We start from the raw sequence: 16388 nt of genomic DNA, 5'->3' as shown, positions 1-16388 counted from the left end.
TTGTGCTTGTGTGCATGCGGTCGCACCACCCACTGTGAGGCATTGCAAGTCTGCAAGTCTCAACTCAACCGCACACACTCAGAAAAACTGATTAAAAAAAAATTACAATTTTTTTTTTTTAATAAAATAAAATATATATATATATATATATATATATATATATATATATATATATATATATATATATAGCTTAGATTAAAGGAATGTAAAATATTGCATGGATGTGCCTCAAAAGGCTCTGGGGCTCAGCTAACACAGAGAATAAAAGGATAATTTCATTTAAAAGGATAATTTCATTTAAGTATAAGGAGGTGGGGGAACCCCATATTCTTCCATTTATCATACGATTGAATTTAATCTGAAGAAATATTTGTCTTTGTTTTAAGAGTTGTGCTACTTTTTCCTCACCAAACTACACTTCAAGAACATAAAAAAAAATTGTTACAGCTCATTAGCAATGTTGGAACAAAACCTGAAAAGGTAATATTGCAGTACAGCAGATTTGACAAATCATCTAATTTCACGTGTGATTTAACCATTAAACACATACTAAAGAGAATTAGAAGGTTGAAAGAAGGCACTGAGGAAACCAAGAGGTTGGCAGCCACCTGAGCTGTTGGCTACGTCTGAGAGAACAGATGTGTCCACGTGGACTCCTTTTGCCTGCATATCTCCCCTGGATGGGTTGGCACCAGGTTTCCAGGGCTGAAGGTCTGAGCGCTGCTCTTAAAAATACACCTGGAGGGTTGCAGTGATTAATGCAAGTTTTGAACACAAATGATTTGGGAATCTTACTGCCCACAAGGTGCAGAATTGACCAAAATGATCAGGATCAGAATCACGTTTATTTCCAAGTACTGTATGTATACATGTACAAGGAATTTGTCTTGGTATTAGTGCTTGACAAAAGAAAAACAAAAATAAATAATAGAACAGTGAGATAAGCAATTTTAAAAGAAGACAAGTAAAAGCTATACGATAAAAGATGAGAAGGTTCTATTATCAAATCTCTTCTAGGGTGAAATATTAGGTCAAAATGTCTCATTAACTACTAGTATGAATGGTCTTCTGGAGGAACTTATGTTTCTGGAGGAACTAAAGAGTGAGAAAATGGCAATATTTTCAAGAGGGAATCATTTATTGAATAAAATTGGCTTGAGAGTCGGTGTGGAGAATAATCCGATTTTTTTTTCTTTCTTTTTTTTCCATGGACAGAAAAAAAGTCTTTAAAAAAAGCTTGATGCAACTTGCACTCAGTGGTAAAGACAACCACATGAGAATGAACAAGCAGACATTCAGAGTAAAATCATGAAATGCAACGTGAGTGAGACTTTCCAACGACTTTAATAGAGTTGCCAGCATGTGTAAGAACTCACAGGAATTTCTCCTTCTGTCACTCTGATATGTTCTGCCATGAACCGTCACTGTCCTGTTGGCTGGAATGTGGCTACATAAAAGAGCCACTTGAATTAGCATTTAAGGGCTGTTTAAGAGAATGCAGTCATGGTATTTGGCACAACTCTGTTACTTCTAGCAAAGCACTACTCTTTAAGAGATTTGAGAGGAACGGAATGAGACAAACATCAGTCACAAGAAATAAGAACTGGAAAGACAATAACCATGATTCTTCATTTTTGAAATATACACTTAGATTGTAAATCATTAAACCTGCTACTGCAGAACACATCTACACTTTTGGATAATACGTGATTATGTGTTTAGGAGGGAAGGAACAAATGAAGAAACATCAGCAGTCACAAGCAGAAAGAATGTACAGGGTCTCTAAAAAACTTTATTTAAGATAAATTCAAATGAGGTGAAATCGCATAAGTCCTTTGTTCATAATTTAATATGTACATTTAAATCATGAAATAGAAAGCTACAATTGCAGAATACATCCTTTGTTTTAAGGGATTCTCTTTTGCAACCTAAAAAACAATGTATCAAAAATATCTTTTAAATTATCTACATAATTCCCACTATAATTCATCATTAACTGTATGACCCTTCAATTCAAACCCAAACAAAAGCATCTATTTATACTTTTTTTTCTGTTCCCAGTATTTTAGTTCCCTTTATGCTCCAGTTATATTCCACAGTCATATATACAAAATGGCTTGATTTCCACTTGAGGCCCATGGGAAGAGTTATGCATATGGACTTAAAAGGGATTATACAATTTCTCCCTGGTTTTGGATTGGATCGTGGATATTTTGTCAACAGGCTCGTTTGAATAGGCCCAGCTGGGCTGAAAGTGCAAGGAAGGTCCACTTCCACTCACAAGATGACTCCCCAAGTAGTTGCTCTACTTGCAAGTATGCATGTCGTTCATCGTCTCACAGCGGCTACAGCGAACGTAACAGCACCAGACGAACTTACACTCACAGCGCTCTACATGTCGTACCACGTGTGTGTTGTAGCCCCGCCCACAGCACAACAGGTTACAGCCGTCCGGCCCAGCTGAAGTTCTGTTACACCTGCGGCCCCTGGTGCCCATCACGCCCAAGCGCCGGTCCTCCAAACAGTAACTGGGCGATTTGTTGAAGAAGATTAACTCTTCTTTGCCAATAGGCATGTGGCGATTGTCTTTGTCCTTACGACGCACTTTACGCTTAGATCGGTCCACCACCTGAACGCTGTTTTCGTAGCGCTCCTTCAGGTAGGCACCCACACGCGCGAATGCAGCCATTGTGCGCCAACAAGTTTTTACCGCACACGAACCCGACACACCGTGACAGCGGCAGTCTGTCAACATGGTTTTGGCCACTGCCTGTAGAGGAAGAGGATACGGAGATCATTATATATCTGATCCATAACAGATAGAAGCTGGGAAAGCATCTTGTTATTCTAGAAAATGTATGCAGACATGTGAACTGTGATTTGAGCATTATTTCAGCCTTCCAACATTTTTGCAATTTCGACAGACTTTCTTGATTTCAGAAAAAATGTGGAACTAATGTAAATCGGCGTCGAGAGTTAACCTATGTTCACTATAAAACCACATTTCCAGGGACTATATAATTTTGGATGAAGCTTTTATATTCTCCCATCCCTTCATATTCTGCACCATGAAAGCAGAGTTTTTTTATTAGCTGACAACTTTCATGAAATAGGAGCGTTTATTTGGGTGAAGCTTTATGGGGGCCCTTCGCTGACTTGAGGGAAATTTTGTCTTGCTTAAACGCTCCTCGGTGGTTTCCAGCCACTTAGGGTTAGGGTCTCAAAACACTTACAAGTGTTCTTCAGTCAAAGCTGTGGAATTTGGTGCAAATCATTAGCTTCTCATATGAATCAAGAACATGTGGTGAGATGTAACTCATTTGATCGACAAATTGCCAGAGCTGAAACAGCCCGTAACTATCTTTGTTCTTATTTTGATGCTTTGAAATGGTTTTTCTTGTCAACCAGAACGAGTCAAAGATTAATTTGCTGGAGAAAACTGTCATATTTTAAATGGTAATTGCATATAAGTTAGTAGACTTGCTTAAAACCTTATAGTGACTGAGGAAACCTTCAATTTTAGAGATTAGACGGGTTTATAAAGGAGGCTGTAAAATCACAAGAACTTGAATGTGTTATGAATGTTGCAGGAATGGACAGACATTTTCTCCACAATCACACTTTTCATATTTTCTTCTGTTAGAGGGAATTAGTGTATGTACAGGGAAACACAGCACTGAATTAAGAGTTATTTCTAGCTCTTTTGCTGTATTTTTTAAGCAGACAAGCACAATCATATGCAAATTGATGCTTTAGCTTCACATATCACTCAAGACATGAATGGAAAGGCAAAAAATATTAGCCATGTAAAGCAATGACATGTCAGTGTGATTTCAACTTAAAAATCTAATTTAACTACTCATAATTCTTAAAGAGATTTTAAAAAAAATTGCAACATAAGACCTCAGAAATGACCACACACTCTCATGAAGCATATCAAATGGATCAGATTGCATCATTTGCAATACTACATGGGATTGTAGTTTATGCTTTCATAAAAAACGTTAAGTACGAAGTCTTGTACCTTTGTCTGTTTGTTCAATTTTTTTTTTTTTTACAAATAAAGTTTGGGATGTCCGTGACTTCTTATTAAAAGCCTTTATTAAAATACTGTTGACAAAATGAAGGGAAAAATGGAGCAGTCACTAACTAGTACTTTAAAGATTTTAGTTGTTTGTCACCCACCTGTCTTCCAGCCTCGCTGTTATGTTGGTTCATAGTGAACAGGGTGTCCTCAACACGGGCTGATGTGTTCTTTACCAAATTTTCAACAAAGCGACGGCTGAATGAAGTCCCAAAGCCAATGTCATCGGAGCACCCACCCCAGTGCCACCCCTCCGTGGGCGAACCGCTGCCCAACAGGCTCATATCACACGAACACTCTGTCATATTTCCTGCACTGCAAGAGCGAGTGACTGCATGAACCAGGCCGGCAGCCATGACTGCGTAGATAAACGCTGTCTCTTTCGTCCCTTAAAAAACAAAAAAAGAGAATTCAAGCAATTAGCCGTTGCAAGTTTAGTTAGAAATGTTGAAACAACCAAAAATTATGGGAATATAAGATTCACAGAAGGACATTTGTGAGAAGGGTCTCAGGGCAGCAATATCAGAGTCTGGGAATGTTATCTACATTCATACAGAGAAACACTGATATCAAACTATAAAATAAGCAAAACATTTATGGCTAAGGAATTTCTTTCTTATTGTGAGAACAGATGATCTAAAAATTATTAACATCCTTCTAACTGAAAAGATTTTTTTTTTTAAAGTGACCATTTAATACATTAAGTAAATGGTTCTGTGCATTTCGGAGTTTCTGATTAAATATTATTTAAAATAATTAATATACATTTATCACTTTTCAAAATCACTTTATGCAGCTTAAATTTTAATTGGGCATCTAGTCATGATCAATTAATGCATGTAGTTTCTATAAAGCGTACTGTAATAGCTTATATCAAATTACATTTAAATTATAAGACTCATTTTGATAAAATTTAGTTGATAATGTTTTAACTTTAAATTTGATTTCTCAAAAATATCTGCCTATGATTTTTTTTTACTTTTTTCTCTTTGCTATTACTTTCAAGAGAGGTGACCTAAACATTTAAAGCAAGAAGCCTAAATAACAGGAAGAATAGAATTTAATAGAATAGAATAGAATAGAATAGAATAGAATAGAATAGAATAATAAACATTTCAGTTTCATTTCTGAAAGTAAATCTAAATGGTGCATTTTTGGAGCATAGACCCAATATCGAGATATATATAAAATTACTTTAAACCCTGGTTGTGGCTGCATGAAATCAGACCTAAATCAAATTATTGTCCCCCTTGCATCAACTTGATCTTGGAATTGAACTGCTCTGGAAGAGAAACTTTTTTAGGAATGGATTCACAAAAATCCAGCAACAAGTTCTACCATTTCAGTTTTTCTCTTTGTTTTGTAATCACTCTAATCCTGCATGCATTACATTCAGAGCCAGATAAAGACCATAGCAAATTTAGTATAGAGATGGTTAACCCAAAACAGATGTCACAGCAGTTTCCAAAATCAAATCAACTTTTTCATAAACATTTCAAATCAAAAGGGTCATTAAGGGGTCAAAAATAGGATTGACAGTCAATTAAGAAAAACATTTAGATTATTTAAGCAATTACAAAGTGATGATCTCTCAGTACTATATATTACAGAATACATACAGAATTTTTTCATGACAAGTAAAAATAGGCTACTGATTATTTTTGTTAATGTGTCCAATAACCACATGCATATTTGAAATAATTGTTTTCTGCCTTTAGACATAATATTACCATAATTACTAAGGTGAAATCCCATGAGACTAATGCACACCAAAGAAATAATTTAACCTTTTTATTTTTTTGGTTTCTTTGAATCAAAATTCGATAAATATCACTTAAAATTACATTAATTTATTTTATTTTTTCAATAAAAACTATTTGACAGAATTAGTACCATCTTAATATTTTGTGTCTCGTGATTATTTGATCGCGTTAGTCAAACTTTACTACTAACTTTCATTAATAAAATTAATCAAAAATCAGGATTATTCAGTTAAAGCACATTCAAATTAGGCCTGTTTCAGTATGATACATTGCATGCGTACCACTGGTGAGCTCGTAGCCGAACACGTTCGGGTCCCGTCGGGTCGAGCAGTTCCAGCGTTCGTGTTTGAACTGCGTTTGGCACTCGCTGATGCCCAGGCGCGCGCCCTCTTTAATGCTCGGCAAAAGGTGCGGTTTGCGCGCGCACAGCTCCTTCTGCTTGTGCGACAGGGGCAAATGCGCGCAACCCAACTTCTCGGGCACTCCTACAGATGTGATGCCCAACCACCTGTGATGCGGAGTAGTGTGACACAAATATCAGAAGCGGTTCTCCTCTCCTGTCGGCCTGGATTGAAATGCCATAACCAGGCCCGAGGAAAAGGAGACAATTTTCAAACATTTTATTCAAACATTAATTGACAGTAAAACAACATAGCACTTATAATACTTACATCCAACTTCCCTGAGAGCAAAGAGGGCAAACTGTGAGCCACAGAAAGAATAAATGGTAAGTTGCATGTCTCCCATAACCGGTTTTATCCATGTCCAATTCATTTAACAAGTCCCGAACTGTATGTTTGGACAAAGACGATTCATACCGGTCCACTGCATCTAATATCTAGTTTATGTAACATTAATCCACAAACGGGGCTTTTAAATTCACAAATGTTTCTTTTATGTATCCATTAAGTCGCGGGCGTCCAACCACCAACAAGTCACCTTCCCCATCAGTCCAAACTCAAATAGACACGAACAGTTATATGCTGCTATTGGAAAACGCGCAACAAAACGCTCTCCTGTGAAGCCCTCCCACATCGTGATTGGTCGAACATGTCATTAATATTCATAAGATGAGACCGTTCTCAGCACTGATTGGACAAACAGATCTTGGCTTGGAGGCCGGTGAGAGAGTACAAAGCGAGTGCGACTGATGAGCAGAAAGAATCAGTCATTTCAGCAGCTCACTAGAAATTTTGTGAGGTTGAAAGAACCGTGTTAAGGATAAAAAGGACTTGAGTATCTAACAGAGCAGATTTAACTTCGCGTTTAACGAATATTTTGAAACCAAGATGAAAATAAAATTCAGGACAATAGAGAAAGACGCTTAGAGAGGGCATAGTAAAACATTTCAAAGGAAAAAAAAAATTGTTTAATTAATCCTAGCCTAGGCTACTTTAGTTCACACGATGTTCACACTAAACAATAGCTAACTTTCAGAGACGTCGACTTTTATAAAATAACTGTAAAAAAATGTAATAGCCTACAACTCCTAACGTTACTTAATATGTTGGACGTTTAAATGTAGGCCTATTACATTTTACGTTAAATTTCGGCCGCAGTCTGTTGGAAGATTGTCGTTCGCAACAGTTTGTAGTAGCCTAGGCTATGTCACACTAACACATGTCATTAACACAATGTCATTAATAAAGTGATCCCAACTCACTCCTCATCGACGTACCGCCTGAAAGTTCGTTATGAAGAGCACGTTGCTATGGTCACCTGCAGCACCAGGTGAAAATGCGAGCTCTAACTAATCTTTTATCATTACTGAAAATCTGTGTCTGAATTAGAATGTTACTTAATATAGCTATTTGGTTTCCTTTCGATCTAAACGGGACCTCGATTTTACTTATGAACTAGAAATAATGAAAACAATTAAACGTTAAAAATCCCAAATGTATAAACTGCAAATGCAATGTTATCAATGATATATATATATATACACACAAACAGATTTAAATTATATATAAATTATATTTAAATCTGTTTGCGTGAACACAGCATGTCAATAAAATTTGACACATGGTAGAATCAAACTAAATCTAAGACAAAAACATTTGATAACTACATCAAGCAATGCGTTTTAAATTATGAAATTATAATTTTTTAATTGTTCATGATAAGTGATATTCATTGTGATTGTTGGAATCATACATTTCATGCACAGGCGACACAGCATAGCTCTTCAGAAACATCCAAATCACTGACTCTAAAATTCGGACATATCAAAAATAGAGGTATTCACGCACTGCAGAATATTTACAGGTCAACTCATAGTTTCATGTGAATTCGTTACAGTTCAAGTGGAAACTGCATTCGTGCCCATTCTGAGCTCAGTTTAACAACTGGTGGGAAGATAAATTTTATGGGATATTAAAAAGAAATCCTACTAATTTTCTTTCTCCACAAGCCACTTCATGTTAAACAAATTATGGACAAATGAAACACCATGCATTCCAGCAATTTAGAGTAAACCCAGCAACAATATAAAAATGTTTACCATCAAAACAGTATAAATATCTTCTTTTTTGTAAACAGCTTTTCTAACATTTTACACTGATTATTATTAAAGGCGCTGGAAAACACTGGTAGAAAAATAAATATATGAGAAACATAAGATCATAATACTATAACATACAATATACTTCATAAGACCTTTGGCATAGAAAATACTTCATAAATACTTGTGAACCTGGCATGTGAAGGAAAGGCGGTGTAAAGCTAGACTTCAAAACGTCGCCCAAACTTCCACAAACTATACAATGTGAGGCAGGGTGATATCAAAGGCACTCCACAGCAGCCACGAAACATACTGGGAACGTTTTCAGCCCGTGGTTCAGCAGTAGCAGCATTGTGGAAAAGCGTTGTAGGAATGCTTTCGCAAAGGCTGTTTGTAGGGGCCGTGTGACCGTCTCTGTTATTTTTCTACAGTGTCGCACCGTAGCCAATTCCTGCCCTTAAGCCACAGCTGCCAAAGTCATTTTGGAAGGGCTTCAGGAGGTCCTCCCTCACACCCCTTATTCCATCTGGATCGCTGTATACAGAAACACATATGTGCAAACAGACACCTACCTAACTCGTCCTCCAATTTACCACTTTGACCCAGCATATGGTTCAAAGATTCATAGATCCAGACCATTCAGTGTGCATAGTTTAGCCCTTTTACATCGATTTCTCAACACATATACATATTCACAGACACACACACACCTGAAAAACACGCACAGGTAAGCTTCACCAGCCGCTAATTGTCTTTTTGTCACTGTTAGTGAATGGTCCCTTTGACGGCGTGATTCACACATATCCTGCTGAGAAGGATCTCAGAATACACCGCATTCACTGGTCCCTTTACGTGGTAGGACGCGTCAGGTTGAGACGGCGGTTCCTCGTGCTCTTGAGGCCCTGTCTGCTCACTGGCTGGATTCCTGCTTTCTCCTCCAACACTTAAGATCTTTAGCTTACTTTGGGAAGAAGCTGTTGGAAAGGGAAGCTTATAGACCTGCAAACAACAGAAATATTTAGTAGTCACATCTGATTTCTTTTGAAGCTACTCAATTATATTTTGCATAGGGAATATGAGATTTCAATCATGCAAGCAAATAACATTGCCTGTCTGTGTGTGGCTCTGTTCTCTGACATGGGGCACATTTTTTAAATTAGGGATCTAACTCTTATCACATTTCAGTTTTATATCCTCTTAAATTGCCAATTCTTATTAGCTCCCTGCTCTACAAAAGACGTAACGTTAAGAGCTTGTTTCCTCTGAACACTAAACAACAAAATTACATTGTAAAAGTATAAAGAGTATATTATATATATATATATATACACACAAAAAAACATGCAACTTCTCTTAGCAAAAGACCCTGATGTTATGCATCTCGGGGTCTAAATCTGCTGGCCTTTTGCCAGTTCTACAGTGATATCAGTCCCATATGTGAGCTGGTTTGGCATTTCTACCACCACTTCACACACATAAGCCCCTTTCACACAGCCATTCCGGCAAATACACGGGTAAAGTGTTCCTGCAATTGTTCCCGGATCGCTAGATTTTGCACTTTCACGATGCCAGTGATTACCCTGGATATGTGCTTGCTTTCACACACAACCCGTAAAGATCCCGTAACGACACATGACATCAGGGCATGACGTGTAATGTACGAGTCGAAAACGTTAGGCACGTAATACTTTCACTGAAGCAAGCGAACGATCTCGACGTCAGCGCGGAAAGTGAGGAACAAACTGATCTCTGCTTCATTAGAGTTTGCACATATTTTTTCGTCGCGAACGTTGATCTTCCTTCAAAACAGCCGATAAAAAAGTCGGGCAATAACGCGCGTCATCACTTCGACACGGCATTAGATCTGGCTTTTGTTCACACAGCGCTCGTCCCGGGTTGAACCCGGCAATGTTTCTAGGTCCCTGACCCGGGTTCAATGCCGGAATCAATCCAGGGACGTGCTTGCTTTCACACAGAAGGCGACCCGGCAATATGCCGGGTCCGACGTGCAGTGTGAAAGGGGCTTTAGCAAGCTAATACATCTGTTCCCAACCTGCCTTTTATTGGCTAATAAAAACCTGCCTAATTGCTAATTACTCATTTACTGATCCGCCAGGCACTTTAAGGGTGAGATAAAAAAAGGAATGGTTTCTCTTTTAAAAGATTTATGGGGCTTGAAGGCTGGAAAAGTGTTTCTAGCAGTATCTTTTTCCAAATATATGAACAGTAGAACTGATTCAATATCAAAAATGGACATGTGGATCTAAAAAAATATAATTAGCAAAAGTACATAAGTGAATAACTGTGTTAATTTTGTACAGTATAAATGAGAATCAAGTATCTTTTTGCTCTGTACCTCATGGAAATGGCAGGCACATCGTCCTTGCAGGAACTCCCTATAACGACCCATAGTGATACTGAGAGTGTCAATGACCTCATATCCAAGATGCTTGGCACTTTCCAGAATATTATTGTTCACATTATAAAGTTCTTGCACTCCATTCTAGAACCAATGTAAGAAGACAAAAAGGCTGACAAAGTTTATAGATGTCAATAAATAAATGAATAAAGTGAAAATGAAGAATATCTGGTCAACAGACCAGACCCATAGATTTTGTTTCTTACCAGTGGAAGGGAGCGAATACCATCCACAGGCAGATGGAAACCCATTCCTAAAGACTTCACCACCACCATGATTTTCTCAAGACCCTCCCTTGAAGATAAGTTAAAGAAATTATGTTAAACATACAAAGCCACTTAGAAAGATTCTTAACAAACTACATTAAACAAAACCAGCAACTTTAAAAAGGAAGAAAAGCCGTTGCCATTAGAACATTGCTCATTAAAATGTGGTTGAGTCAAGCTAATAATGAACAGGCTGGCTTTGTGTTGCATTTGGGAACGTGTTTACCTCTCTAAAACCTGCTTAATGGTCCTCAAATGGTTCAGGTTCAGCCACTGCACCCCACCAGCGACCAGCACTGTCTGAGGCGAGTTCTCCAGTGGTCGTGACCTGTCCCAGTGGAAGTGAAGAGAAGAGAAGAGGTTAAAGATCAACAGCACATACTTAAGACATAATCAACAATCCATAGCATAAACGGACCAATTATTTCAAGTAAAGTAGAAATATTTACCAAAAATTACTGTACAAAATGTGTTTAACCAAACAAAACTCTGCTTATTAATTTTATAAGTATGGGATTTTGTAATGTTTTGGAAAGAAGACTCTTATGTTCACCAAGACTTAAGTATTTGAGACAAAGTAATACTAAGACATATTACGATTTAAAATATCTGTTTTTCCATTTTAAAATATAATTCATTCCTGTGATGGCAAACTGAATTTTCAGCATTTTTCAGCATCAAGAAACATTTGTTATTATTATCAATCGTGAAAAAAAGTTGTTCTGCTATTTTTTATTTTTTTTTGTGAAGTTTTAAATGATTGTTTGATGAATGAAGTTCAAAAGATCAACATTTATTTAAAACAAAGATTATACATTTCTTTACTGGTACTTTTGAACAATTTAATGCATCACTTGTTAATAAATGTTATACTTTTTTAATAATAATAATAAAAAATAGATCTTACTAACCTCAAACGTTTAAATGGTAGCACCATTTTTAAGTGGTAGAGCATTGTGTTAACAAGTGCAAGGTTGCGGGTTCGATTCCCCGGGAACACATGATAGGTAAAAATTGATAGCCTGAATGCACTGTAAGTTGCTTTGGATAAAAGCATATTTCCAAAGCAACATATATGCATATACATATTTCAACACTTAAAGCTCAACTTAGCTTTTTAATTTAATTTAGCAAAAACAAAATGCATCAGATCATTCAAGCAGCTCCCCAAACACATGTCCTCAACAGATGCACACTATAACACACTCAAACACACACACAATCACATCTGTACAGCATATCCTACCCCTCTGCCCACATCAGTAGCTGTGTGAGATCAACGGCGCGCTGAGCCAGCATTGGTTACCATCCCTGCTGACATACTCTGATCTGACACACGGCCTCCCAACCACATGCAGCCCACATCCCACCATCAAGCATGCTGCCAGAGTCATTCAGTGTGTTAACAAGGCCTTTGCCACTTTAGACCGACACCAAACCCGCACATTCACAGCTTAATGGGTGTAATCAACAGCCACATGGAGACAAACATCATCCAACATGCACATACACAGACCTTTCTAGAAGCTGCTGCAGAGCTCTTTGGAAAGTGGGTCTCTGGGCCTTCGGCAGCCAGAATTGTGGGTAGTAGGAATAGCTGGCAAAAGTTCTGCCCTGATTCAGGTTGTGGTAGACGATGGTGTTGTGGGCCTTGTCCCAGTCCTCCAGAGTAGTGTTAACCCTCTCCATCAGGTAGTACATCATCCCTCGATTGGTGGAGTCGCCGATAAACAGGACCTGAGGGAAAACATGCGTGTACAGTATGTTAGATGTTGTGAGACTAAAACAGGTTAAACCAAGTCCTGGACTGGTTTCTTAAACCCATTATTGTCAAGTCCAGAATTATATGTACAAAAGGCACAATCATTAATTTAAAAGACACAGTCTATGTGTTTTACTAGATTTTATTCATGTTCTTGAACGGTACATGATATCAAACAATTTTTTTTTAAACAAAATATCAATTTATTATTCAGCTGGTCATGTGACCCCAGTGTGGCCACCACCATAAAAGACCTACTATTGCATAAAATGAAATTGCTTTTTCTAGGCCACTGATTTTAGTCTTCATCTCATGCATCTGTGTATCATTTTAAACAGCTGTCCATATTATTAACTTATATTCATTGTTAGTTCATGTTCAAGTCCAATAAATAATATTAATATTAGATACAACTTTTGATTTTAATAATGTATTTGTAAATGTTAAAATTGATATTAAGGATAATAAATAGATTAATACATAAAATATATTTTTCATTGTCAGTTCATGTGAACTTATGCAGTTAACTAATGTTAACAAATAGAACTTCATTGTGAATTACAAGCACTTTTATTATGAATACTGCATATTTATAGTATAATTCTGTCATAAATCTTACAAATAAAAAAACAACAAGAATGTAAAATATTATATAATGGATGTGGTACTACATACAGCATATGTATGTAGATTTTTAAATCTGGACAGACTACAGATAACACAAACATGAAGTAATGAAATAACAATTGTGTCATTATAAGGGCGAAAGATACAATATGGCCTTTTCAGATCACAGTTGCCATGAAGCACTTTACAAGAGTGTGTGTGCGCTTTTGGCAGTGAAGCTGGCAGGAATGCCAGTCTGAATCACAAGATCTCAGAGAGCATGCATTGGCTGACACTGTGGTCTACAGACATGCTCACAAAATTAAGGACACATATTTTCAACAAGAAGTCAGGAGTTGCTCCAAATCTGAAGTTCCAAAAATATATATTCATTTATTTATTTTTTATCCTTGTTCAACTCTCATTTTATGTCAATAGCTGTACAACAATTCTTTAAAAATGTGTTTTGTACAGGAAATGTAACAGTATACAAGTTTGGGAAGATAATGTGAACTCCATACAATACTTAAGGCTGTCTCCAGACTGCAAAAATGGATTTAACATGAAACGAACTCATTCATATAACTCTAAACCTTGACAATCTAAAGCTCTTTTATTTGAAACAATCTTTCCTGAAGAGTTCTTCTTTTCCTGTTGGATGGGCTCGCAGTCAGAGGGCTGTGGTTTGTCTATAGCGAGAGCTCGGGCCCTTGTGTAATGTGGCCATTTGTTTGTGTCAGATCTGATCTTGCGAGTCTTAAATCGAGACGGGGTGGAAAGAGTCATGCTGTGAGGATGAGCGCTGAGGGAGCGTTTGAAACAGGAACAGACTGTAGGTTTGGCACACAGCTTTGAAAACCCCTGCTGGGTTTTAAGCAATAATTTAAAAAACAACCCAAAACACAGGAGGTGTGCAGATCACACATCAAGAAAAGAATTACAATAAAATACAATCTGACACCAAACACAGGAGAGTACAGGTTTTCTTCTCCAGAACCTTTCCCCCATTCTTTCCTAAGGAATTTACACTATACCTATGTTTACATATAAAAGCAGCAGTGTAATTGAATCATGCAGCTACTGTGAGCTCAGCTGTAGATGAAGCTCAGCACCTGCTGTTAATCTCTGATAAACAGCTGCTCATTTGCTATTTGATGTGCCTGCCTTTAATTTATTCCTCAGTACTGTATACACACACATATGGCAAAGCTGTCAGCTGCATACAGAAGAGCTGACGAAATGTATTTTTACATCAAATCCAGGAAAAAATGACTGCTGGAAACACTTTATAATAACTTCCATTAATGATTAATTAAAATATTGAACATTTAAATAAATATATAGTGGCCTCAAAAAGTATTTACACTACCGTTTAAAAGTTTGGGGTCAGTAAGATTTATTATTATTTTGTTTTTTAAGAAATTCATATTTTTATTAGGGCAAGGATGCATTCAATTGTCAAAAATGTCAGTAAATACATCTATAACATTACAAAAGATTTTTATTTAAAAAAATGCTTTTAAAAACGATAAAATCTTTCTACTCAAAGAATCTTGACAAAAATTGATCACAATCCCCCAAAAATTATTAAGCACCAGCACTGTTTTCAACATTGATAATAAGAAAAAATCATTAGAATACAAGAATCATTATTAGAATGGTTTCTGAAAGATCGTATCACACCGAAGACTAGAGTAAACACAGGTATAAGCTACTTTCTAAAATATCTTCAAATAGATAAAACATTGTAGTAATATTTCACAATTTTATTGCATTTTTTATGTATTTTGGAGAGACTGGGGGAATTATTTTAAATAAATAAATAAACTAAAATGTGACTGACACTTAATTTTTTTAGTTTTGTTTAACAGTTATGATCTGTTAAGCATTACATAAAACGTTTATTAAAGTTACTATGGTAAAATGTGTATTATGCCATTTAAGTCATAAGATGATGATGCATACACTCAGAAAAATATAGGTACAAAAGCTCCTGCAGTCTCTGGGGCAGCACCTTTTCAATATGTACCATTTAGGCACTAATATGTACCTTTGAGGTACTAATATGCACCCCTTAGAAATAAATAAGGTACAAAAGTATAACTTTTGAAAGGATACAGTCCCAGTGACAGCTTTTATACCCTCTTTCTGACAATACATGGTAACCAAGCACCCACTGATACTGATATCATTTTTAAAGTATTTTTGGGTTCCTGGTTCCTCACCTTCCGGCACATCATGCAGGTTTGCAACTGAGGTTGGCCCAGCAAGGGGTGATAACAGCTGTCGGGCTGCCAGGCAACCTCTCTCCAATCGCAAGTCCTGTTGTCTGAACAGCTCAGGCATGGGACGACCCATCGACCTGACAGAGACAGCAAATATTTTGTGTCTTTATAGTGCATTATACTAAATTTCCATGACAGGATCTACTCAAATTACAGCATTCACAGGTGATTCATAGTGGAGTGAATCTCTGAGAAGTAATGAAGTCTTATACAGCTGCATGTCAAAATTTAAGCATAAAAAGTTGAATCAGGTGGGAAACTCCAGCTAGAGATGATTACATAATTGTGCCATTTTCAGACAGTCTCCTACATGGCATAATATTCTATTTGTGGCATATATACATATTTTTGCCTTTAATCTGTTCTTTTTCATTGGATCTTTTCTCTCACACACACTGATAGACACACAAACAGTGTAAACAGTTAATTAAAGTAGATTGCCACTGACTCTGATGTACTACCCTGCTGAGGACGACCTTTTTACTTTTATAGCACTGACTGAACCGTCCTCTGAACCTTAACGTGATGGTTTTAAATCAAAACAGCAGAAACACACACTCACAGAACTGAAACCTGCAGAGAAACAACTCACTCAGAAACCTGTATGAAGTGATTAGATTCAGCCATAAAGTCAGCATGGAGGTCCTAACCTTATAATTGAGCAATGATTCAACTCAGGCAATGAATCAGTACATTATCACAC

General features: G+C 36.9%; 2 protein-coding genes across 6 annotated transcripts in view; both read right to left on the bottom strand.

Annotated features, from left to right (window-relative positions):
* Positions 1-1772: 1772 nt before the first annotated feature.
* On the bottom strand, positions 1773-7022 carry LOC132098808 (protein Wnt-16-like). The gene is made up of 4 exons (XM_059505019.1): positions 6519-7022; positions 6129-6355; positions 4186-4472; positions 1773-2770 (listed from the first exon to the last, which is right to left on the bottom strand). The coding sequence occupies exons 1-4, from the start codon at positions 6608-6610 to the stop codon at positions 2306-2308; spliced, it is 1071 nt and encodes a 356-aa protein (XP_059361002.1). The 5' UTR covers positions 6611-7022; the 3' UTR covers positions 1773-2305.
* Positions 7023-7850: 828 nt separating this feature from the next.
* LOC132098807 (cadherin-like and PC-esterase domain-containing protein 1) overlaps positions 7851-16388 on the bottom strand; it is a 48046-nt gene continuing 39508 nt past the window's right edge. For 2 of the 5 annotated variants that reach the window (XM_059505017.1, XM_059505018.1), the window contains exons 16-21: positions 15626-15762; positions 12549-12769; positions 11259-11360; positions 10973-11060; positions 10704-10850; positions 7851-9346 (exon numbers count right to left, since the gene is read on the bottom strand). In XM_059505017.1, the coding sequence (XP_059361000.1) occupies positions 9113-9346; positions 10704-10850; positions 10973-11060; positions 11259-11360; positions 12549-12769; positions 15626-15762 (929 nt within the window). In that variant the 3' untranslated portion in view covers positions 7851-9112. Of the gene's footprint in view, positions 9347-10703; positions 10879-10972; positions 11061-11258; positions 11361-12548; positions 12770-15625; positions 15763-16388 lie in introns of all 5 variants that reach the window. The other 3 variants (XM_059505015.1, XM_059505016.1, XR_009422976.1) reach the window with 2 other exon arrangements.

This window comes from Carassius carassius, chromosome 22 (assembly GCF_963082965.1).
Source record: "Carassius carassius chromosome 22, fCarCar2.1, whole genome shotgun sequence".
Classification (NCBI taxonomy): Eukaryota; Metazoa; Chordata; class Actinopteri; order Cypriniformes; family Cyprinidae; genus Carassius; species Carassius carassius.
Note: the sequence above shows the minus strand (reverse complement) of the source record. Positions and strands in the feature narration are given on the sequence as shown.

Coding starts and splice junctions, on each gene's coding strand:
- LOC132098808 (XM_059505019.1), bottom strand. CDS start 6,610: ATGGATAAAACCGGTTATGGGAGACATGCAACTTACCATTTATTCTTT. Junction 4,473..6,128: donor CGGCTACGAGCTCACCAGTG/GTACGCATGCAA, acceptor TTGTTTTTTAAG/GGACGAAAGAGACAGCGTTT. Junction 2,771..4,185: donor ACAGCGAGGCTGGAAGACAG/GTGGGTGACAAA, acceptor CTTCCTCTACAG/GCAGTGGCCAAAACCATGTT.